The 26052-nt window shown below is 40.2% G+C and overlaps 1 protein-coding gene across 2 annotated transcripts in view; it reads right to left on the bottom strand.

The window, feature by feature from the left end:
* Positions 1–25862, bottom strand: part of erlin2 (ER lipid raft associated 2) — a 41561-nt gene extending 15699 nt beyond the window's left edge. For both annotated transcript variants that reach the window (XR_011977970.1, XM_072664819.1), the window contains exons 1-10: positions 25775–25862; positions 19185–19289; positions 18259–18340; positions 14378–14424; positions 12511–12572; positions 12181–12306; positions 8829–8902; positions 2445–2503; positions 849–940; positions 623–712 (exon numbers count right to left, since the gene is read on the bottom strand). Coding sequence is in view for 1 of the 2 variants with exons in the window: in XM_072664819.1 (XP_072520920.1) it covers positions 623–712; positions 849–940; positions 2445–2503; positions 8829–8902; positions 12181–12306; positions 12511–12572; positions 14378–14424; positions 18259–18340; positions 19185–19288 (736 nt within the window). In the remaining variant the exon portion in view is untranslated. The remainder of the gene's footprint in view (positions 1–622; positions 713–848; positions 941–2444; positions 2504–8828; positions 8903–12180; positions 12307–12510; positions 12573–14377; positions 14425–18258; positions 18341–19184; positions 19290–25774) is intronic.
* Positions 25863–26052: the final 190 nt, after the last annotated feature.

Below are 26052 nucleotides of genomic sequence, written 5' to 3'. Positions count from 1 at the left end.
CCTTCTTTCTGAAGGCCTCAGAGAGCTCTCTGGATCTGACCATGGTGATCTTCTTCACCCCTCACTTCAACCATCAATCAAGATCAGACCAGACTAAACGTCTGAGGTTTAAATAAGACTCCAGACTCCTCCAGAATAATCCTCTCCAACCATGATCTGATCATGTAGCTACATTATATATATACATATATAAATAAATAAAAATAATAAATAAATCAAATGAGTAAACTACGTAACATATATTAATCATCACTGTCATGCAAAAACCTTGTATCTCCAAAATAGTAACTTTCCAGGAGAAGTAAAAAAACAACAACAAAAACAACAAAAAAATTTACTTCAGTCAATGTAAAGTCAATGTAAAAAAAAAAAAAAAAAAAAAAAAAAAAAAAAAGACAAGAACAGCAGCTTATTCCACATAATTGTGGAGCATTTCTATTGGTTAATTCCTCATGAAATTCTGATACAACATAAAGAACAACTGTCGGATTCACATTATGGAGAAAAGTGACAAATGGCAAAACTGGAGATACAAGGATTGTGCGTGAGAGTGATGAGATTCACTGAGGTTTAAAGGTCTAAAGAAACGGCTGTAATTTTCCACCTGTAGTTCAGCACGTACCCTCGATTTCCGAGATCTTTTTCTCCGTCTCTTTCTCCATTACTTTCTGTCCATATTTGATCTCGGCGACTTGAGCTACCTTCTCTGCCTCTGCAAACAGAAACGGGATCGCGTTAACGATGCGCACACACACACACCCCTAATGAAAACAGGCTTCCAGAGAACAACTGTATTTAATCAAAACACAACAACAGAGCTGAGGGGTTTGAGTGACGCCTCCACTCACCAATGACTGCTCTTTTCCTCTCAGTCTCCGCCTCCTTCTCCACCACCTTCTGGGTTTCAGCAGCAATCAGCAACTTTGTCCTCTCGCTCTCCCTAATAACACACACACACACACACACACACACACACACACACACACACACACACACACACACACCAGTGCAAACAACCAAATGAAATATGCATTTTCTGATTGTGTATATGCTCACCCACGCTCACCCTATGCTCACCCTATGCTCACCCTATGCTCACCCACGCTCACCCACGCTCACCCACGCTCACCCACGCTCACCCACGCTCACCCTATGCTCACCCTATGCTCACCCTATGCTCACCCCATGCTCACCCCAGGGGGGAAGTATACACACTATCACAATTAAGTTGTGGTTGGAAGTTTATATCTTTACTCCTCTTGAGGTTCTGCTCTTGGGCTGAACTTGTTAGGACGGCTGTTCCACTTGTAGATGATTTAGCGAACAGTAGAACAGCGGCTGATCTCTAACTGTTCTGAGATCTGTTTAAACCCCTTCCCAGACTCCTCTGCATCTCAACCCTTCTTTCTGAAGGCCTCAGAGAGCTCTATGGATCTAACCATGGTGATCATCTTCACCTCTCACTTCAACCATCAAGATCCATCCATCCATTTATCTGTCCATCCATCCCTCCACCGATCCAGCCATCTATCCATCTGCCCATTGAGTAATCCACACCTTTATTTGTTTATCCATCCATCCACTCATTCCTCCACCCATCCAACTATCCCTTTGTCTGTCCATCCATCCCTCCACCGATCCAGCCACCTATCCATCTACCCATTTAGTAATCCACCCCTCTATTTATTTATCCATCCATCCACCCATGCCTCCACCCATCCAACTATCCCTTTCTCTGTCCATCCATCCCTCTACCGATCCAGCCATCTATCCATCTACCCATTTAGTAATCCACCCTTTTATTTATTAATCCATCCACCCATCCAACTATCCCTTTGTCTGTCCACTCATCTATTCATTTATCTGTCCATCCATCCCTCCACTAATCCACCAGTCTGTCTATCCATCTATCCCCTTGTCTATCCATCCATCTGTCCATTTATATGTTCACCTATTCCTCTACCGATCAGAACATCAGTGTATCCATCTACCCAGCTATTTAATCCATCTATCTACCCACCCGTCTATCCATCTATCAGTCCGTCCGTCTATCACTCTATCTAGCCATTTGTTTATCCATCTATCTGTCTGTCTACACGTCTATCCGTCCATCCGTGAAGTCTTTTGAGTTCTTTTAGGCTGCAGACAACACGTACACTCCGATTAGAGCACTGTATTTCACTTCAGATAAAAGAGTTTAGTTTCTGTACTGGGACATCCTGTCCACATTCCTCAGAGTGCTACTCGCTTCGCAGTGTGGTGACAGACAAACCCAGGTCATAAAAGTCTGTGTGCTACAGTCCTTAGAAGAGGGCATTTAAGGTGGCGGAAGTGAATTCTGCTCTTTGCCCGCTTTTCTGTGGTGGCATTATTAAAGCCGTATTGACTTAATGGTGGTGAGACCGCAAGAGCACAAGAGAGCGTGAGAGTGAGAATAAACTTACATGAGCTCATAGTTCCTGCGAATGGACTCCGGTATGTTGGGTTTGGTGACACGTACAGCCTGTGAGAGAGAGATAGAGAGAGAGAATGATTAATCTCAGCTAATGATTATTGGGAAAAATGCAGAAGCAAAAGATATGCAGAAACCAGTTCTGAGCTGCTGCTGCTGCTGCTGCTGCTGATGATGGAGGTGAACACATCCTCCACGCTGTGCTGGCTGGACTGGGGGGCGTCCAGGAGAACCCTGGAGGAACCGAGCTCTGTTCTTCAGACTAGTTCTGATGAGATCTGGAGCTTCTACTGGAGAAACTCTCTCACTGCTGTGAGCAATTTTCACACTATTGGGATTAGTGGTCTAAAACAAGTATATTAGTGAGGAGAGTGATGTACTTTACCCCAAAAAGTGATTATTACTATTATTACACAATAAAGAGAAGAACAGGCTTCAACACTCAGTTCAGTTCCTGATGCTGTTTGGACTCTTTTGGAGTTCTTGCTCGTTTCAGCTTAGTTAAGCACCATTTTTCTCTCCCCACAACACACTGTTATATAACCAACTTAAACAGCCCTGGCACAGAGCGCATATTACCAGCATTTACTGGAAAACAGACTAAGCCCCCTCCACAGAGAGAGCCACAGCCACACACAGAGAGAGAGAGAGAGAGAGAGAGAGAGAGAGAGAGAGAGAGAAAGAGAAAGAGAAAGAGAAAGAGAGAGAGAGAGAAAAGAGAAAGAAAGAGAGAGAGAAAGAAAGAAAGAGAGAGAGAGAGAGAGAGAGAGAGAGAGAGAGAGAGAGAGAAAGAAAGAAAGAGATATATTAGAGAGAGTTATTCCCTTTTGTTTCCATGTTTTTTTTTTATGTCCTCCCTCCTGAAGCACCACAATTCTACCACTAATATTATAACATCAAAAAAAGACTGAATGGGGAAAGAAAAACAAGAAAGACAAAACAGAGAGAGATAGAGAAAGATAAAGAAAGACAGAAAAAAGGGGGTAAGTTAAAAAGAGAAAGCAAAAAAAAAAAAAAAGATGAAATGCAGAAGAAAGTCAGAAAGAAGAAATAAAAAAGAGAAAGAAGTTGAAAAGAAAGATGGACAAAGTTAGAAGAAAGAAAAGAAAAAAGAGAAGGCTAAAAAGACAAAAGAAAATAAAAAAACTAAAAAGAAAAGATTTATAAAAAGTTAGATAAATAAAGTTAAACTGAAGTTTTAAACAAACAAGGAAAAAGGGAAGCTAAAAAGAGATCAAATGTGAAAAGACATGAGAGACAAAAAGTTACAAAAGAAAGTTAGAAAAATATTAGAAAAAAGACAAAGTTGCAAAAAGATACAAAGAGTTATAAAAACATTCAAAAGACAAATGGACAAAGACATAAGAAAAATTTATAAAGAAAGTTAAAACGAAGTTACAAAGAAAAAGTAAAGATGAAAGATGAAGAAGAAGGGGTTAGAAAGATAGAGACAAAAAGTTAAAGTTAGACAAAGAAAGAAGCAATAAAGAAAAAGAGTTAAAGGGAAAGATAGAAAGACAAAGTCTTAACAAAAAATGTTAGAAAAACACTGAAAGAAAGAAACAGAAAGACAAAAAAGTAAAAAGACAAAGAAAAAAAAAGGTAAAAACATAGAAAGACACAAAGTGTGACAGTGATGCTAACGCTGTGGTAGCGTTTGCTGGGCTGATGCTAACGAGGAAGAAAGATAAAGAGGGAAAAGGGAAAATCTAAGAAGTTATACAGAAAGAAAAAGAAAAAAAGAAGAAAAAAAAAGTTTAAGAAGAAATATAGATATTTAAAGAGAAATATGGAAAGACAAAGTTATGAAGAAAGTTACAAAGAAAGAAAAAAAGAAAAAGCTAAAAAGACAAAAAGTTATAAAAAAAGAAAGAAAAATGAAAAAGGAAAGATACATAAACAAAAAGTGACAAAAATAGAAAGCTAAAAATAAAGAAAATTTAAGTTCTAAAGAATTTTAAGTAGTTACAAAAGAAAAGTTAAAAAAGAAAGACTGTAGAGAGGAGTTAAAAAGAAAGATAGAGACAAAAAGTTAAAGTTACGCAAAAGTTAGAAAGACGCTATGAAGAAAAAGAGTTAAAAAAAGTTAGAAGTTATAAAGAAAGACAAGAAAAAATAGAAAGCTAAAAATAAAGATAAAATTTAAGTTCTAAAGAAAAATTGTTTTAAAGTAGTTAAAGTAGTAAAAGACAGTTCTAAAGTTAAAGAGAATGTGTAGGAGTTAAAAAGAAAGACAAAGTTACAGTTACACAAAAGTTAGAAAGACGCTATAAAAAAGTGATAAAAAGAATAAAAGACAATGTTAGAAAAAGTATACAGAAAGAAAGAAAGTTATAAAAGTTAGAGAGAAAGAAAAAAACAGCTAAAAACAAATAAAGTCAAACAAGAGGCTGTTGTTGTGCATGCGGGTTTCAGCAAGGTTCGTCAGACAGGGAATCAGTCAGGGAATCAGTCAGGGAATCAGTCAGGGAATCAGTCAGGGAATCAGTCAGGGAATCAGTCAAATTGCCTCTTCTAGGCCGGCCCGCTAGGGGATCCGTCAGGGAGAAAGAAGGAAGTAAAGAAGGAAAGTGGGATTTGAGGAGAGACCTGATAGATGAAGCTCCTGAAGACAAGACAAAATGTTAGAAAAGTCAGGGAATCAGACCGTGAATCAGTCAGGGAATCAGTCAGGGAATCAGTCAGGGAATCAGTCAGGGAATCAGTCAGGGAATCAGTCAGGGAATCAGTCAGGGAATCAGACCGGGAATGAAGGAAAGTGTGCTTTGAGGGTAGACCTGATAGATGAAGCTCCTGATAGATAAAGCTCCTGATAGATGAAGCTCCTGAAGAGCTCCACTCTGTGCTCTTTAGAGCTGTTTGGAAGAGGTTGCTCATCATCTCATACTGAAACTTGGAACTCCACAGAAACTGACTCAGTACCAGCAGAATCAGACTGGCCTGATCAGCTACACTAAAGCACAGAGCACAGTTCCAGTCTTTCCACACCACACTGTTTACTTCCCCGCTCCAGTCCATCAGTGAGCGAGCGGTTAATGAATGCTGGTGAAACTCTCCGAGCCGATCTCCTGCAGAGCTGCAGTGCCGCATGCTTCTTTATCGCATACTTTTAAAAACTCGTTAGCTGCTGGCTCTTTGGACTGGGGCACGTTCCAGACCACCCTCACAGAGCTGCAACATCTGTGTTTGACAACCTACATCACATAATATCGATCATTCGCCTCTTACACAGCCTCGCCTCATTATTCCCGCCGGTACTGCTCAGCTCTTATCATGTAGGAGGAAACCGGACTCGCCTGCCAGAGCACGGTCAAAGCAGTCCGTCTTTGGATGGAAACCGCGTGCTGGTCAAAGAGTGAGCCCACAGACGGACGGACGAATAAACGCATGGAATATTGTGAATGGATTAATAGATAGCTTAAATACTGTGGATAGAAGGATGATTGGAAGGAGTACCATGTATGGACAGATGGATGAAATACAGTGGATGAATACCCTGGATGGACAGATGGATGGATGGAATACCATGCATAGATGAATAGGTGTATAGACAGCTCTATACAGCACCAAAAAGGTTCTACTTTAAATACAAGTCCAAGAACCTTTTCAGTTCTATGTAGAACTATGTCTGCTTAGCATGTGGCAGCTGATGATTCACAGAACAACATTCATCCAAAGGGGCTGAAAAGGGAGGCTGACAGTGCTAGAAATGGGAATGTAGGGTTTTTTTTTCCCCAACGGAAGAAAGAGGCATTCAGTTGCACCCCTCCCCCCCTCCCCCAAAAAATAAAAAAATAAAAATCAGCCCTAACTGTCTACAGAAGTGAGAGCGCAGCAGGTCTGAGCAGATCCTGCAGTTTATAGACATCGTGTCCCCAGAGCTCTGTGACTGGCCTTGCTATCGCGTGTGAGAATGTGCACAAAACAGCTAGGGGCTCGTTCTGGGTTTGATTCTTTTTTTTTGTTCGCTCGGAACAACTGCTGGGTTCAGGCCCAGCTGAGGGGATCTGATGTTAATGAGGACTTTCTGGCAAGTCTGACTCTTTACACAAAGGTATGACAAAAGTTGTGTAAGAGCGGCTTTTACCATCTCCAGGGGAGAACGTCTCGCTCACGTTGTTAAAAAAAAAGCAGTGGTTCAGTTGCAAAAGTTTAACCGATGCATCATCTACCGCTGGCACATCAGGGTTAAGTCAGCATAGTGCAAGCAACTATTCCCTTCTAGAGTAAGAGCAGTAAATACCTGCTGGTTCTGATCACGGCTCTGTGATTGCTTCCATTGAACAAATTGCCTGCCTCGTATTGTGAAACATACTTCCCTTCCCACACTGAGGCAGCGGTGTTCACCCATATGGATCTGATTCTCCAGGTGATACCCACACATGAAAACTGACCTAGACCACGACCAGGACTTCTGGAACAAATGTGCTTTGGACAGATGAAGCTGGAGTCCTGATGTTCTGGTTATTTAGACAGGTTAGGTTAGGTTATTTGTTCTCCTCCCATAAAGATCTAGCTTGTTTGGTCTCTTTCTGATGGTAGCAGCTGTACTCAGACATCAACTGTTATGGTGATGGAGATCTACCTGCTATCGTGATGAACATTTTAGGACAGTTGGAGACAGGACTGAACCTTCTAGGACGGCCTGATCTGGCCATGTTGGTCAGCTGTTCGTCTGGTCGGCTGATTTCGAACTGTTCGGAGATCTTTTTAACCCCCTTCCCGACTCTCACTCTGCACCTCCACCCTTATTTCTGAAGGCCTCAGAGAGCTCTCTGGATCCGGCCATGGTGATCTTCTTCACCACTCACTTTAACCATCAATCAAGATCAGACCAGACTAAACGTCTGAGGTTTAAACAAGACAGACTCCTCCAGAATAATCCTCTCCAACCATGATCTGATCATCTGCAGCTGATCTTCTGCTCCGGAGTTTGATTCTACACATTTGAAGGAGTGATGAATGTTCCATCTGACCACCATCCGTCTTTCCATCCATCCATCAATCCATTCGTCTATCTACCAGTCTAGCCGTCCACCCATCTGTCTATCTATTTATCTGCCTATCCATCTAACTGGCTGTCTACCCATCCATCCATCCATCCATCCATCTATTCTACGCATTTGAAAGAGTAATCAATGTGTTTGTATGTGTGTGTGTGTGTGTGTGTGTCTATTAATTCCATTAAAAACATGATTAAAGCCTTTTCTTCAGGAATTTTAGTAAGATGACTGGTTGATTCTACAACATATTTATTTACGTTTTTATAGTTCTTATAGTTAAGCTCTATAGTGAGATCTATACTCTATACTTTGCAGTGGCATTATTACAAAACTGGCACCAGTGTTCAAAATGTAAAGCAAAAAAATTGTTTGGGGTGTCCTAATTTTTTCACATAACTGTACATTGCCGCGGTCACAGAAAAACATCTATCTCCAGTTTTCACTTTTCTCCACAATGTGAATCTGGCTGTTGTTTCTACTGTATCATTGACTTCCATTACAGCCTCAAACTCAACAAGACAGACTGGGTATACCTGTACTCCAGAAATTACCAGTGCTCCCAACTGGGTTTGGTAGGAACCACATTATTGGAGATTTGGTTTCAGTGTTTCATATATATAACTTTGGTGAACTAATCAGGATAGCTCAGGATAGCTAATCTTAAGCATTTTTTTACTGTGTCAACGTAGAGATCTTACAGTGCATGGGAAGCCATCTGAGATAGTAAACTGACCAGTACCAGTCAGGCCAGGTTTTATCAGGTCTCAGGTGTAAAGGTAAGATTCGAGCTTCACCTTCATGCCCACGGCCACCTTTAAAGAAGCAGTATGCAATATTCTTACCCTGAAATACCCTAATTTAATAGGGTGACTACTGTTAAGTTTGGTAGTCTATGCTCACTGTGCCCTTCCAGAACAGTGTAATAAGTCATATTAGGGTAAAATCCTGTAGTATTACTCGACCACCTCAGTCCACATGCTTCTTTACCTTCAGATGCTGTTTCTGGAGCTCTCAGCTTGTCCAGATGCCCATGCACAGCTGTCCATGAGGGGGCGCTCAAAGCATGATTTGTATTTACAGCAGTGGAGTAAAAGTGAATGACCCTTCAACTGTAGGGGGAGCCCAATTCCTGCATACTGCTGCTATAGATAGTACACAATTTGGTAACATAATAAAAAAATATCGATACGAGACTGTGAATGTGTGAGTATAGAGGAGTTTGGGGTATCTTAGTATTTGGAAACATAACCATAAGAACCATATCTGTTCTCTAATAATGTTGAAAATCCTGCTTAATGAGTAGTAGAATCAGTGTTCTCCACCTGCAAGTTTGTTGCCTGTTAGTGGGATGCGATGAACTGCACTGCACACACCTGAATGATAAGACCAGGAGCCATAACAGTCAAGTCTTCCTGCAGGGTGAGCTTCAGATTCTCATCGATCTGATCTGCAAAACACACACATACATTTACTGCATTTATTTACACACAAAAATTGTTATGTAGCTATAGCAATTAATTATTCAGTGTCTATTTAGAAACCAAGCTCTGTACTTATGAGCAGAAGTGAGTAATATCATGATATTTTATCGTATTGAATCAATTTTGTTATTGTGATACAAAATCGAAATTTTTTAGCATATTGTGGATATCGTCTGTGCTTAAAGAATACTGATCAACTGCGTGATTCATTACAGAGAGTGTAATTAGTGCTGTTTAATTGTGTGCTGTGCAGCATATGTTGAAGGGAAACCATGGTAGTAAGTATTGGATAGTATAGGGTTGATTGAAGGGTAATGTTAAGGTTAGGATATAGGGTTGATTGAAGGGTAATGTTAAGGTTAGGATATAGGGATTGTGAAGGGTAATGTTGGGGTTAGGGTTAGGATATAGGGTTGATTGAAGGGTAATGTTAAGGTTAGGATATAGGGTTGATTGAAGGGTAATGTTAAGGTTAGGATATAGGGTTGATTGAAGGGTAATGTTAAGGTTAGGATATAGGGTTGATTGAAGGGTAATGTTAAGGTTAGGATAAAGGGATTGTGAAGGGTAATGTTAAGGTTAGGATATAGGGTTGATTGAAGGGTAATGTTAAGGTTAGGATATAGGGTTGATTGAAGGGTAATGTTAAGGTTAGGATATAGGGATTGTGAAGGGTAATGTTAAGGTTAGGATATAGGGTTGATTGAAGGGTAATGTTAAGGTTAGGATATAGGGATTGTGAAGGGTAATGTTAAGGTTAGGATATAGGGTTGATTGAAGGGTAATGTTAAGGTTAGGATATAGGGATTGTGAAGGGTAATGTTAAGGTTAGGATATAGGGTTGATTGAAGGGTAATGTTAAGGTTAGGATATAGGGATTGTGAAGGGTAATGTTAAGGTTAGGATATAGGGTTGATTGAAGGGTAATGTTAAGGTTAGGATATAGGGTTGATTGAAGGGTAATGTTAAGGTTAGGATATAGGGATTGTGAAGGGTAATGTTAAGGTTAGGATATAGGGTTGATTGAAGGGTAATGTTAAGGTCAGGATATAGGGATTGTGAAGGGTAATGTTGGGGTTAGGGTTAGGATATAGGGTTGATTGAAGGGTAAGGTTGGGTAGGGTAATGTTGGGGTTAGGGTTAGGATATAGGGTTGATTGAAGGGTAAGGTTGGGTAGGGTAATGTTGGGGTTAGGGTTAGGATATAGGGTTGATTGAAGGGTAATGTTAAGGTTAGGATATAGGGATTGTGAAGGGTAATGTTGGGGTTAGGGTTAGGATATAGGGTTGATTGAAGGGTAATGTTAAGGTTAGGATATAGGGTTGATTGAAGGGTAATGTTAAGGTTAGGATATAGGGTTGATTGAAGGGTAATGTTAAGGTTAGGATATAGGGTTGATTGAAGGGTAATGTTAAGGTTAGGATATAGGGTTGATTGAAGGGTAATGTTAAGGTTAGGATATAGGGTTGATTGAAGGGTAAGGTTGGGTAGGGTAATGTTGGGGTTAGGGTTAGGATATAGGGTTGATTGAAGGGTAATGTTAAGGTTAGGATATAGGGATTGTGAAGGGTAATGTTAAGGTTAGGATATAGGGATTGTGAAGGGTAATGTTAAGGTTAGGATATAGGGATTGTGAAGGGTAATGGGGTTAGGGTTAGGATATAGGGTTGATTGAAGGGTAAGGTTGGGTAGGGTAATGGGGTTAGGGTTAGGATATATGGTTGATTGAAGGGTAAGGTTGGGTAGGGTAATGTTACGGTTAGGATTTTGGGTTAAATGATTGGATAAAGATGCATTCTGTCTGCAAGCCAAAATATCATGATAGTTATGAGAGAGAACCTGATTTATGGACCCTCATACAAACCCTTACAGTGTTAGGGGTTAGCGGACCTATTCGTGCACTTCTCAGAAATGCATGCTTTTCTTGCTCACAGCGACTGCAGTCTGCTCCTACACTGTGCACAAACACCCCCCCCCAAAATCCTCCACTGAGCTGCTAAATAACATTCATTATTGGACCCGGGTTTCTCCTTTCTGATGTAAGCTGGTGATGAGAAACATGTGTAACAGTGAAGAACCTCACTGAAGACAAAGCAAAAATACTAACAGTGAACAGAGCGCACTCGCAAGTTCTAACAATGAGATTCTCCACAAACCTGGGAACTTTAAGAACAACATAAATAAATGTAGTGTTAATAGACAACATGCTTATTGTAACAAATACACACTGCAGATTCATACTGGATTAAAGTCAGTTTACTGTTATTACTGTGAAACTGAAAACTACACATCGCTTATCCATACTGAATTCAAGTCACTATACACATATTACTGTTACACTGCAGATTCATACTGGATTAAACTCAATCTACAGTTATTACGGTCAGACTGTAAACACTACATACACTGCAGATTCATACTGGATTAATATCAGACTGTAAACACCACACACTGCAGATTCATACTGGATTAATATCAGACTGTAAACACTACACACACTGCAGATTCATACTGGAATAATATCAGACTGTAAATACTACACACTGAGATTCATACTGGATTAATATCAGACTGTAAACACTACACGCACTGCAGATTCATACTGGATTAATATCAGACTGTAAACACTACACACACTGCAGATTCATACTGGAATAATATCAGACTGTAAACACTACACACACTGCAGATTCATACTGGATTAAACTCAATCTACAGTTATTATTGTCAGATGGCAAACACTACACACTGCAGATTCATACTGGATTAATATCAGACGGCAAACTCTACACACACTGCAGATTCATACTGGATTAATATCAGACTGTAAAGACTACACACACTGCAGATTCATACTGGATTAATATCAGACTGTAAACACTACACACACTGCAGATTCATACTGGATTAATATCAGACTGTAAACACTACACACACTGCAGATTCATACTGGATTAATGTCACTCCACTGTTCCAACTGTGAGATTGTAAAGACTACACACACACACTGCAGTTTCAGGCTGATGGTTTGTGATGAGGGTTCCTCATGGTTCTGCTCGTTTCACCAGATGCTCACGCAAGACAGTTGTGCTGCTGCCAACCAGTCAGCAGAGCTGGTAATGATTTTTATTATTGATGTTATTGGTAATATTGATCAGCTGTAGCAGCTTTAGTAGGTGCTGTGAGATGTATCCAATGTGGGAATCTGGAAGGTGGGTTAAGAAATAAAGGCTCAGGTCTTACCGAACAGGCCTATGTAGACCTCCTGAAGAGTGTGAACACTGCAGAACTGGTTGAGCTCATGGTGCACTTTGTTGAAGATCAAAGCTTTGTCGTAATCCACTGTGAAGTTTCTCACAATACCGTACACTGTGGGCAAGGACGTGATTTATGGGAAATGAGTGACATAAGACCAAGAAGAAACCCCCCCCACACACACACACACATACACATACACACACACACACACACACACACACACACACACGTTACTGACAGATATAAAACTTTAAGTACAATAAGCACTGTTCTCACATCAGAAATCAAACAGAGCAGAAGCTGTTTTTTTTTTACCAGCTGAGGGTATGAGGTAGTTCACCACCTCTATTCGATCAAAGTAGATCATGACTCCACCACTGAAAAACAGAGGATACAAATGACTGAGTAACTGCAGCGCTCAGAGTAATGCTCCTGAATGTAAGCCTTGTTTAAACCCTAACCTTACACCAACCCTAAACTCTAACCCTAACCTTAATTCAACCCTAAACTCAAACCTTAAATCAACCCTAAACTCAAACCTTAAATCAAACCTAAACTCAAACTTAAATCAACCTAAACTCTAACCCTAACCTTAAATCAATCCTAAACTCTAACCCTAACCTTAAATCAATCCTAAACTCTAACGCCTAACCTTAATTCAACTCTAAACTCAAACCCTAACCTTAAATCAACCCTAAACTCTAACCCTAACCTTAAATCAATTCTAAACTCAAACCCTAACCTTAAATCAACCCTAACCTTAAATCAACCCTAGACTCTAACCTTAAATCAATCCTAAACTCTTACCCTAACCTTAAATCAATCCTAAACTCAAACCCTAACCTTAATTCAACCCTAAACTCAAACCTTAAATCAATCCTAAACTCTTACCCTAACCTTAATTAAACTCTAAACTCAAACCCTAACCTTAATTCAACCCTAAACTCAAACTTAAATCAATCCTAAACTCTAACCCTAACCTTAAATCAACCCTAAACTCAAACCTTAAATCAATCCTAAACTCTAACCCTAACCTTAAATCAATCCTAAAGTCAAACCCTAACCTTAAATCAATCCTAAAGTCAAACCCTAACCTTAAATCAACCCTAAACTCTAACCTTAAAATCAACCCTAAACTCTAACCTTAAATCAACCCTAAACTCTAACCTTAAATCAACCCTAAACTCTAACCTTAAATCAACCCTAAACTCTAACCTTAAATCAACCCTAAACTCAAACCCTCACCTTAAATCAACCCCAAACCCTAACCTTAAATCAACCCCTAACCTTAAATCAACCCCAAACTCTAACCTTAAATCAACCCTAAATTCTAACCCTAACCTTAAATCAATCCTAAAGTCAAACCCTAGCCTTAAATCAATCCTAAACTCTAACCTTAAATCAACCCTAAACTCTAACCTTAAATCAACCCTAAACTCAAACCCTAACCTTAATTCAACCCTAAACTCAAACCTTAAATCAATCCTAAACTCAAACCCTCACCTTAAATTAACCCCTAACCTTAAATCAACCCCAAACTCTAACCTTAAATCAACCCTAAATTCTAACCCTAACCTTAAATCAATCCTAAAGTCAAACCCTAGCCTTAAATCAATCCTAAACTCTAACCTTAAATCAACCCTAAACTCTAACCTTAAATCAACCCTAAACTCAAACCCTAACCTTAAATCAATCCTAAACTGTAACCTTAAATCAATCCTAAACTCTAACCTTAAATCAACCCTAAACTCTAACCTTAAATCAACCCTAAACTCTAACCTTAAATCAACCCTAAACTCTAACCTCAAATCAATCCTAAACTCTAACCCTAACCTTAAATCAATCCTAAACTCTAACCTTAAATCAATCCTAAACTCTAACCCTAACCTTAAATCAATCCTAAACTCTAACCCTAACCTTAAATCAATCCTAAACTCTAACTCTAACCTTAAATCAATCCTAAACTCTAACTCTAACCTTAAATCAATCCTAAACTCTAACTCTAACCTTAAATCAACCCTAAACTCTAACCTTAAATCAACCCTAAACTCTAACCTTAAATCAACCCTAAACTCTAACCTTAAATCAACCCTAAACTCTAACCCTAACCTTAAATAAACTCTATTCAATCAAAAATTCACACAATATTTCTTGACAAAATTAGTTACGTTGACAATCTTACCTTGTGCCACAAGGGACATTTTTGACCTCGTCTGTTTGAAGGGTGGTCTGTAAAGAGAGACAGAAGGGGGAAACAAGGCTCATAATTATCCGTGTATTCAGGTAGTAATGTATTACATGCACCTGAACTCCAAGCTGAATGTAAGCCTGCACCAAACCCTAACCTTAATCCCAACCCTAACCTACACCTTAAATCTAACCCTGAATCAAGACTAAGGTTAGGGTTTGGGTTAAGTTCATCTTACAGTTCAGTTGCAGTTAACGCAGAGGGTCAGTTCAGAATCTACGAGGCATCTACAATGGACCACCCAAGTAAAGCATTAGCCAATCTTGGCCCTAGATCATAAATGGCTGATTTACGGAGGGGCGTAGAGACAGGTTCTATGATCTCTGCACAGAACTTTGTGTTCTTTAAGAGCTCTTTAAGCGAGATCGTTCCCACAATACTATGCAAACCCAGCGGCTTGCATACTTACGATAAATGACTGTACGTACCGTAACAGTGTGTACAGTGTGTTCTCCATGTGACTGTCTTTTATGGGAATGATCTGAGCTGAGCACTGCGCTCACTCCTGGATGTCCAAGACACTTGTCTGGTATGTGATAGATCATCTCTGTGCCTCTAGTGTGAACCTCTCACCTTACAAACCTGCACACCTGCCCTTCATTGCAATCAAGTAAAGACATGGCTGAGGAGCCAAAAGCACAGTAATCCAATACAATGCATTCCTACAGTCTGGAGTCTCCCTTATTATTTTCTAGAAATTAAATTAGACTGAAATTAGATCTGTTGATCTCCTCAGTAAATCACTGATATTAGAATAAACAGTCGTGGTTCTGTGTTCAATCACTGTGTTCATCATTAGAACATCTCCAAAGTTCTCCTCATGGAGTCTATTATTATTTAGAGTTCTCCTCAGATCAACACCTGGTTTGATGGTAAATCAGGTGAGCTGCTGCTGCTGCTGCTGATGATGATGGAGGTGAACACATCCTCCACGCTGTGCTGGCTGGACTGGGGGGCGTCCAGGAGAAACCTGGAGGAACCGAGCTCTGTTCTTCAGACTAGCTCACCGACAAGATCTCACTACTTTCTTTCTTCAGAATGAGAAGCTCTTGTTTCTCCTCTTTACTGGATTTATGTTCAGCTGCTTTATCTGTTCTGATGAGATCTGGAGCTTCTACAGTAAAAACTCTCTCGGGGTTAGAGGAATGTGTTTAGGGGAGTAAAACCTCTGAACAGGCGTCTTGCACAATTTGTGTTGTGGATTTGATATAATTGCCATATGTATCCATCAATCTTCACTTCACCATCCACTTTGATTAAGTAAAACCATGTGTTTCAGAAATGAATTATTAACTGAAAAATCTCTTTAATACTTTGTAAAATCCCCTTTGGCAGGAATTGCAGCTGCAAGCTTTCTTGGATACGTTGCTACAAGTCTTGCACACCTGGATTTGGGCAGTTTATCCTATTCTTCAGAGCAGAACCTCTCAGGCTTCATTAGATTTGGATGCCAGGCATCTGTAAACTGGTACTTTCAGGTCTCTCCAAAGATGTTTGTTTAAGTTTAATGATGTTTTCAAACCTGAAGGCCCGAATCAGGGTTGGTGCTGTTGTTACTTTGTGTTCTTTTGATTAGTTCGGGTTTCACACTGTAGTTTAGAGAGCGTGCTAGATATTTCATGCAGAGTTCTTGATGTCCTGTCGCCTGCGAGGACTGCACCTCATAATACATAACATTGATTGGTTTATAGAAAGATGTGTGTCCGATGTCGGCAGTTTGGCAGAACAGACTGATACGGTTTCCACTACACCATATCATTATAGTATTACTACCAGCAGCACCAATTGCAAGCTCAGACTGTGAGAAGACTACCATATTACCAAATGGACGAGCTCGTCCTGCAGCAGTTAGACCAACCCCCTCAGATCTAATCCAGACGCTCTTTTTTACTGCTCTTACACTCTTACTTTCTTCTATTGTTTAATGGGTGACGATAGCTTGCCTTAATTTCCTGTAATTGTCAGAAAGTCTGAACCCTCAAAAAAACAAGTGTGTTTTCACACTGCAAACAAACCCGAGCATGCTTCAGTTTGATCTGGACCATGACCAACTTCTTTGGTCGGACCAAATTGCTATTTAGGTTCACACCAAAGAGAAAAGTCTGAAGGTCCATCTTTGCACAGGACTCTGGAAGCTCTTCTTGATAGAGGCCATTGGGTTCTTTCTTACCTCTTCAGATTCTTCATTATATTAGTCTTGGAATAAAAGCAGGATCGGATTTGCCTGTGGTGGTAAAGAGCATGGAGGCTGCGAGGTGTGTTGTTAGCCATTAGCGTAACTCAGCAATGCACTGAAAGGCGGCATCTCAAGTCTAAACGTTGACGACATTCTAGGCCACTTGCTCAGGCTACGCTGTGTCCATCCAACAAGTCCATCCAAGACCATCTTTGCACATGACTTTGGAAGCTCTTCTAGAGTGACCACTAGGATCTTTCTTACTTCTTCTTTTGATAATTAAGAAAACTCACTGGATTAATTATATATATATATATATATATCCTTTTCCCCCTAAACAAAGTAGCCATACCAGCTCATTTGCATTAATGGGCTCCTCGCCAAGTCGAACATTTACATTACATTTACATTTATGACATTTAGCTGACGCTCTTATCCAGAGCGACTTACAAGGTTACTCATATTACAGAGGTGGATCAATGCAGTGTTAGGAGTCTTGCCCAAGGACTCTTATTGGTGTATTGCAGCATACATAGTCACCCAGACCGGGAATCGAACCCCAGTCTCCCACACAGTGTGGTAGCTCAATGGCAGGTAGTGGTGTTATCTGTTGCGCCACACCAACCACAATTTAGAGGTCAGCAAAAATGATGGACGTCATGCCCATGCATCGTACAGGTCTACATCTCAAATAGAAACTCTTCTGGTCTTCTAGTCTGACCACTGGGTTCTTTCCTAACTTGTCAGATTCCTCATTAATTTGCTCCTACAGGATATACCCTGCAGCTTGGAATAAAAGCAGGATTGGATTCAGCTGTGGAGGTGAAGGCTGCTGATGCGGCGAGGCGTAACGGTAGCCAGTTGAGCAACTCAGCAGTGGCAATTTGTCAGCAACTGCTGGCCATCAAATAAAAGGGGGTTTGTCATGCTCGAAAGATTTTTCCATTATATGTCCAAATGTTTGTGGACACCCCTTCTGATGAATGCATTCGGCTGTTTTAAGTTGCACCCATTACTGACACAGATGTCCAAATGCACACACACTCACAGCTTGTCTAGTCCCTGTAGAGAAGTACTGCCAATAGAATAGGACTCTCTGGAACAAATAAACCTATGACCCTATTGGCACCATGCTGCCTAATAATGCCAGGCGTTGGCTAGAGGAGGGGTATAAAGCCCCCCAGCATTGAGCTGTGGAGCAGTGGAAGAACTGTGCTCTGTGGAATGATGGTGGTAGAGCTCCATCCAGTACTTTTGGGAGGAGTTGGGATGATGAGGTGGGATGGTGATCATCATCATCCAACATCCTGACCTCATTAATGCTCATAACTGAATACAATCAAATCCTCACAGCAGTGCTCCTTCAAAATCTACTAGAAAGCCTTCTTCCCTGGACAGTATAGACAGTTACCTCAACAAATGCAGAACTTCATTTTATTTTTTACCTTTGGTATTTAGGTGGAAACAATGAATCCGAGCAGGCGTCCAAATACTTTTGCACATATATGTCCATTAAGTCCATTGTTACGCTCGGGAGTACTGACCCAACCTGGCACAGCGGTTAAGTGGTACTTCCATTATTTTGCAACAGCGGACTAAGACTAGCATTGCTAAGCTCTCCAAAGTCTATCCTTCTCACCTGCACAGACTTGAAGGAGGTGATGAATGGCAGCATCAGGTGGAACCCTGGCCCACTGGTGGTTGTCAGTAGAGCTCCGCCCCTGAGTAAGAAACAGACCCAATCAGATCAGTGTAGAACATGCACGAGGAGCAGGTACTGCCTAGAACAGCTCATACAGACTGGACTGGTCCACATTGTCTTCACATTGTCCTGTAAACACCAAGATCATGTGAATCTGGCAGTTGATGAATCAACCAATAGAAATTCTCCAAAATGATCTGGAACTAAATATTTTTACATTGACATCCATTGACGGCTAATTTGGAGATACAAGGTTTCTGACAGCGAGGTGTGTATAGAGCCAGTATACAGTATATGGTTAATAAGAGAAAATGATGAGTGTGTATGGGGGGGGTTGGGGTCACTGTGTGCAGTATGGCAAGGTAAACTTTATGAGACATGGGTATTAGTTAGAGTCCACTTTAAAATATATGTGTCTGTCCCTAAACCACAGCGCCACCTGCTGGACAAAATCATTGTTGGCCTGCTTTACCAAACCATGACAGCTTACTTTGTGTGTTAGAATAACTGTAGATAGTTATGTTTTGCAAAGCTGCTGTATTGTATATTTGGACAAAAGTATTGGGACACCTGCAGAGACAACGCACTTAAATCAAGGACATTAAAAATAGACAAGCTGTGTGACTGTGCATGAGCAAAAGTAGTTGAATACATTCATTGGAAGGGGAGTCCACAAACTTTTGGACATTTAATGTGGCTTAGATAATCCCCATAGAAAGACACACTCATTAGAACCATGGCCATGATAACACCTGTACTTAGCCCCGCTAATTTATAATTGGACCTCCCAGGATGAATGAAAGTGCCAGGCGTGAACAAGCCTCAACAGGTATGAGTGTATTCCTGCAGTCGGACATACTCACCTGTAGTAAACACCAGTGTGTCCCTCCTCAATCTTGTGAACAGAGGAAAACAGAGCTGCTCCTCCGAAGGCCAAGATCACTGAGGCTACTGCACCCAGAGTCATCCTGAGCCAAACACACAGAGAAATACAGAAATACCGTAAATACCTGAATATCAGACCATTACACAATTAAGTATTTTTACAACTGATAGTCCTAAAGCACTAAAGTACTGACTTCGCACTTCAGATGATACTCCATACACAAGTACTCAGCCCTCAAGTAGTTACTCAATACATAATTACTCAGCACTCAAGTAGTTACTCAATACATAATTACTCAGCCCTCAAGTACTTCCTCAATACATAATTACTCCGCCCTCAAGTACTTCCTCAATACATAATTACTCCGCCCTCAAGTACTTCCTCAATACATAATTACTCCGCCCTCAAGTACTTCCTCAATACATAATTACTCCGCCCTCAAGTAGTTACTCAATACATAATTACTCCGCCCTCAAGTAGTTACTCAATATATAAGTACTCAGCCCTCAAGTAGTTACTCAATACATAATTACTCCGCCCTCAAGTAGTTACTCAATATATAAGTACTTAGCCCTCAAGTAGTTACTCAATACATAATTACTCAGCACTCAAGTAGTTACTCAATACATAATTACTCCGCCCTCAAGTAGTTACTCAATACATAATTACTCCGCCCTCAAGTAGTTACTCAATACATAAGTACTCAGCACTCAAGTAGCTACTCAGTACACAAGTACTCAGCCCTCAAGTAGTTACTCAATATATAATTACTCAGCACTCATGTAGTTATTCAATACATAATTACTCAGCACTCATGTAGTTATTCAATACATAATTACTCAGCACTCCAGTAGCTATTCAGTACCCACTCAGCACTTTAGTGCTTGCTCAGTATTCATGTACTTAGCACTCAAGTAATTACTCAGCATTCAGTTACTCAACAATCAAACAGTTACTTAGTATTCAAGTAGTTACTTGGTATATAATTACTCAGTATTCAATTATTTTATTAAGCACTTAAGTAGGTTAAAGTAGTTCCTCAGCACTAAAGTACTCACATAGCACTTAAGTAGTTACTCAGTATGTAGTTACTCAACACTCAAAGAGCTACTCAGTACAAAAGTACTCACTTAGCACTTCAGTCGTTGCTAAGTATTCAAGTAGTTACTCAACACTAAGTACCTACACAGTTACGTACTCTTAGTAAGAGTAATTACTCAGCATTTCAGTAGTTCCTCAGTACATGGGAAATTTTTTGGGCGTCTACTTTTACTTTTTCCTTCACTGCAGTAGTTTTTACTCGGGTTCCTCTACACGCTTCTGCATATCGATTGTGTACAGAGCCCTGGAGCTGGTTATTAAGTCGTGATGAGGCCCTGGAGGAACATCGTTGCGTTCCACTGTATAATTATACGTGTACAATCCTCCTTGATCCCTCGCTTGATGTGCACTCAGGTAGTGCACCGTCGCGACCTTGCTGGGAGCTAAGAGGATTAGCAGAAGGCAGCGCCATATGGGCCTGAAGGTGACAGCCTTATTTGGACATCTGGGGTTTCTCAGACTAGCTATAAAAAGATACTACAACTCACATCCAACCCCTGATCGCTTTATTAGGAACCTCCCTTTGCTCTCGAAACAGCCCTGGAATATCCAGTTCTACCACATCCAGAGATGTTCTACTGGATTCAGACTGGACTGGGGATTCCACTGATGAGGCCTGGACTCATGGTCATGTTGGTGACACCAGTCACAAGAAGCAGATAGAAGATCGTAAATTGTGGTCACTAAGGGATGCACATCAAAAATACTCAAATACTCAGATAGCCGCTCCAAACATCGCCACGTCCAAACCTAAAGTAGGCACGTCCAGTCCAGCCCAGCCCAGCCCAGCCCAATCCAGCCCAGTGGATGTGGTGTAATGGTGTGGGGAGCGTTTCCTGGGCACACATTGGGTCCCTTAACACCAATCCATCATCTCCTGAAGGCCATAGACTATACGAGTATTGCGGATAACCATGTGCATCCCTGCATGACCTCAGCTGACCATCTTCTAACGGCTACTTCCAGTGTGACGACCCGTTCACTGCTTTCATGAACATGACGATGAGTTCAGTGCTCTTCAAAGGCTTTCTGATCTGAACCCTTTTGGGACGTGGTAGAACGGGAGATCTCCATGGAATCTCAAAGGAATGTCCATCTTGAAGAGTCCATGGCATGAAGAACTAAGGCTGTTCTGGAAGCAATGGGAGAACTGCTAGTGTTAGTACTGTTCCTATCTTGAAGATGGTGGATAGTGGACGCTAAACAGTTCATAGTGAGTCAAAATAGTTTATAGTGCATCAAAGTAATTCATAGTGGATCAAGGTAATTCACAGTGGATGCTGAATCGTTCATAGTGGATGCTGAATAGTTCATGCTGGATGCTAAATAGTTCATAGTGGATCAAAGTAATTCATAGTGGATCAAGGTCATTCACAGTGGATGCTGAATCGTTCATAGTGGATGCTGAATCGTTCATAGTGGATGCTAAATAGTTCATAGTGGATCAAAGTAATTCATAGTGGATGCTGAATAGTTCATGCTGGACGCTGAATAGTTCATAGTGGACGCTAAACAGTTCATAGTGGATGAAAGTAATTCATAGTGGATGCTAAACAGTTCATAGTGGATGCTAAACAGTTCATAGTGGGCGCTAAACAGTTCATAGTGGGCGCTAAATAGTTCATAGTGGATGCTGAATAGTTCATTGTGGATGCTGAATAGTTCAGGGTGAATTCTAAACAGTTCATAGTGGGCGCTAAATAGTTCATAGCGAGTCTAAATAGTTCATAGTGGATGCTAAACAGGTCATAGTGGATGCTAAACAGTTCATAGTGGATAGTGAACAGGTCATAGTGGATAGTGAACAGGTCATAGTGGATGCTAAACAGTTCATAGTGGATAGTGAATAGTTCATAGTGGATGCTAAACAGTTCATAGTGGATAGTGAATAGTTCATAGTGGATACTAAACAGGTCATAGTGGATAGTGAATAGTTCATAGTGGATGCTAAACAGGTCATAGTGGATGCTAAACAGTTCACAGTGGATGCTAAACAGTTCATAGTGAATAGTTCATCGTGGATGCTAAACAGTTCATAGTGGATACTAAACAGGTCATAGTGGATAGTGAATAGTTCATAGTGGATGCTAAACAGTTCTTTGGGATAGTGAATAGTTCATCGTGGATAGTGAATAGTTCATAGTGGATACTAAACAGGTCATAGTGGATAGTGAATAGTTCATAGTGGATGCTAAACAGTTCATAGTGGATAGTAAACAGGTCATAGTGGATAGTAAACAGGTCATAGTGGATAGTAAACAGGTCATAGTGGATAGTGAATAGTTCATAGTGGATGCTAAACAGTTAATAGTGGATGCTAAACAGTTCATAGTGGATAGTGAATAGTTCATAGTGGATGCTAAACAGGTCATAGTGGATAGTGAATAGTTCATAGTGGATGCTAAACAGGTCATAGTGGATAGTGAATAGTTCATAGTGGATAGTGAATAGTGGATACTAAACAGGTCATAGTGGATAGTGAATAGTTCATAGTGAATAGTGAATAGTGGATACTAAACAGGTCATAGTGGATAGTGAATAGTTCATAGTGGATACTAAACAGTTCATAGTGGATAGTGAATAGTTCATAGTGGATGCTAAACAGTTCTTTGGGATCGTAAACAGGTCATAGTGGATAGTAAACAGGTCATAGTGGATACTAAACAGTTCATAGTGGATAGTGAATAGTTCATAGTGGATGCTAAACAGTTCTTTGGGATAGTAAACAGGTCATAGTGGATAGTGAACAGGTCATAGTGGATAGTGAACAGGTCATAGTGGATAGTGAACAGTTCATAGTGGATAGTGAATAGTTCATAGTGGATACTAAACAGTTCATAGTGGATGCTAAACAGTTTATAGTGGATAGTGAATAGTTCATAGTGGATACTAAACAGTTCATAGTGGATAGTGAATAGTTCATAGTGAATAGTGAATAGTGGATACTAAACAGTTCATAGTGGATAGTGAATAGTTCATAGTGAATAGTTCATAGTGGATACTAAACAGTTCATAGTGGATACTAAACAGTTCATAGTGGATAGTGAATAGTTCATAGTGGATACTAAACAGTTCATAGTGGATAGTGAATAGTTCATAGTGAATAGTTCATAGTGGATACTAAACAGTTCATAGTGGATACTAAACAGTTCATAGTGGATAGTGAATAGTTCATAGTGGATGCTAAACAGTTCTTTGGGATAGTGAATAGTTCATAGTGGATGCCAAACAGTTCATAGTGGATGCTAAACAGTTCATAGTGGATAGTGAACAGTTCATAGTGGATAGTGAATAGTTCATAGTGGATACTAAACAGGTCATAGTGGATAGTTCATAGTTCATAATGAATAGTTCAAAGTGGATACTAAACAGTTCATAGTGGATAGTGAATAGCTCATAGTGGATGCTAAACAGTTCATAGTGGATAGTAAACAGGTCATAGTGGATAGAAAATAGTTCATAGTGGATACTAAACAGTTCATAGTGGATAGTGAATAGTTCATAGTGGATAGTGAATAGTTCATAGTGAATAGTTCATAGTGAATAGTTCATAGTGGATACTAAACAGTTCATAGTGGATAGTGAATAGTTCATAGTGGATAGTTCATAGTGGATACTAAACAGTTCATAGTGGATAGTGAATAGTTCATAGTGGATGATAAACAGTTCTTTGGGATAGTGAATAGTTCATAGTGGATAGTAAACAGGTCATAGTGGATAGTAAACAGGTCATAGTGGATGCTAAACAGTTCATAGTGGATGCTAAACAGTTCATAGTGGATGGTGAATAGTTCATAGTGGATACTAAACAGGTCATAGTGGATAGTGAATAGTTCATTGTGGATAGTAAACAGGTCATAGTGGATAGTGAATAGTTCATAGTGGATGCTAAACAGTTCTTTGGGATAGTGAATAGTTCATAGTGGATAGTAAACAGGTCATAGTGGATGCTAAACAGTTCATAGTGGATAGTGAATAGTTCATAGTGGATACTAAACAGGTCATAGTGGATAGTGAATAGTTCATAATTGATATTCAGTACTGCATAGCCAATAATCAATAGTTCAGAGTGGATAGTGAATAGTTCAGAGTGGATAGTGAATAGTTCAGAGTGGATAGTGAATAGTTCAGAGTGGATAGTGAATAGTTCAGAGTGGATAGTGAATAGTTCAGAGTGAATAGTGAATAGTTCAGAGTGGATAGTGAATAGTTCACAGTGGATAGTGAATAGTTCAGAGTGGATAGTGAATAGTTCAGAGTGGATAGTGAATAGTTCAGAGTGGATAGTGAATAGTTCAGAGTGGATAGTGAATAGTTCAGAGTGGATAGTTCATAGTAAAGAGTGGATAGTGAATAGTTCAGAGTGGATAGTGAATAGTTCAGAGTGAATAGTGAATAGTTCAGAGTGAATAGTGAATAGTTCAGAGTGGATAGTGAATAGTTCACAGTGGATAGTGAATAGTTCACAGTGGATAGTGAATAGTTCAGAGTGGATAGTGAATAGTTCAGAGTGGATAGTGAATAGTTCAGAGTGGATAGTGAATAGTTCACAGTGGATAGTGAATAGTTCAGAGTGGATAGTGAATAGATCAGAGTGGATAGTGAATAGTTCAGAGTGGATAGTGAATAGTTCAGAGTGGATAGTGAATAGTTCAGAGTGGATAGTGAATAGTTCATAGTGAATAGTTCATAGTAAAGAGTGGATAGTGAATAGTTCACAGTGGATAGTGAATAGTTCATAGTGAATAGTTCATAGTAAAGAGTGGATAGTGAATAGTTCAGAGTGGATAGTGAATAGTTCACAGTGGATAGTGAATAGTTCACAGTGAATAGTTCATAGTAAAGAGTGGATAGAGAATAGTTCACAGTGGATAGTGAATAGTTCATAGTGAATAGTTCATAGTAAAGAGTGGATAGTGAATAGTTCAGAGTGGATAGTGAATAGTTCACAGTGGATAGTGAATAGTTCACAGTGGATAGTGAATAGTTCAGAGTGGATAGTGAATAGTTCAGAGTGGATATTATCTGTGTCCCAGATAGTTAGCTACACGTTACACGTATTAAAAGCCAGACTAAAGGTTTTAAGGGCTACAGAAAGGCAGAATTAGCGGAGCTAGCATGGGCTAATGCCCCAAACAAGCAGACTGTCCAAACAAAGCCTGGAACTGCGGCTATCTACAATAACACGGCGTGGTCTTATAAAACTGGCCAAAATAGAGAAAGTCATATTAATAGGATCAGAAGCACACACGTAGCTAACACCATTAGCTAGCCAGCTAACACCAGCAGGAGCTGCTGCTAAGTTACCTTGACAACTGCCTTCTTGCACCGTTAGTGGATTAGCTGGCTAGGCTAACTCGCTCTCCTCGTCTATATCGCTGGTTTTAAACGTTGGACTGTAAACACTTCGGCCTCTAACAGGATGTATAAGCTGACTATAACCTCAGATAGGTGGGAAATCGTTACCTGCCGGTGTTCCTTCAGCTAATCCTCAGTGAAAGCTGCTGTAGACTCGCTCTGAGTAGGTTATCTAGCTCCCATTGCAAAGGCTCTGTGGCATCACCACGCAGCCGTGCGTCTGACGTCACACGCTGTTTTTCTGCTGTTCGTTATTGGCCGGCAGGTGGCGCCAGAGGCGAAGTTATCAGCTAGAAGAGCTGTGGGGGTGCCACATTATTTTTGGATAGCAAATAATTCATAGTGGATACGGAATCATTCATAATGTATATTTAGTACTGCGCAGC

This window comes from Salminus brasiliensis, chromosome 20 (genome assembly GCF_030463535.1).
Source record: "Salminus brasiliensis chromosome 20, fSalBra1.hap2, whole genome shotgun sequence".
Lineage (NCBI taxonomy): Eukaryota > Metazoa > Chordata > Actinopteri > Characiformes > Bryconidae > Salminus > Salminus brasiliensis.
This window is presented reverse-complemented; position numbering and strand designations above follow the sequence as displayed.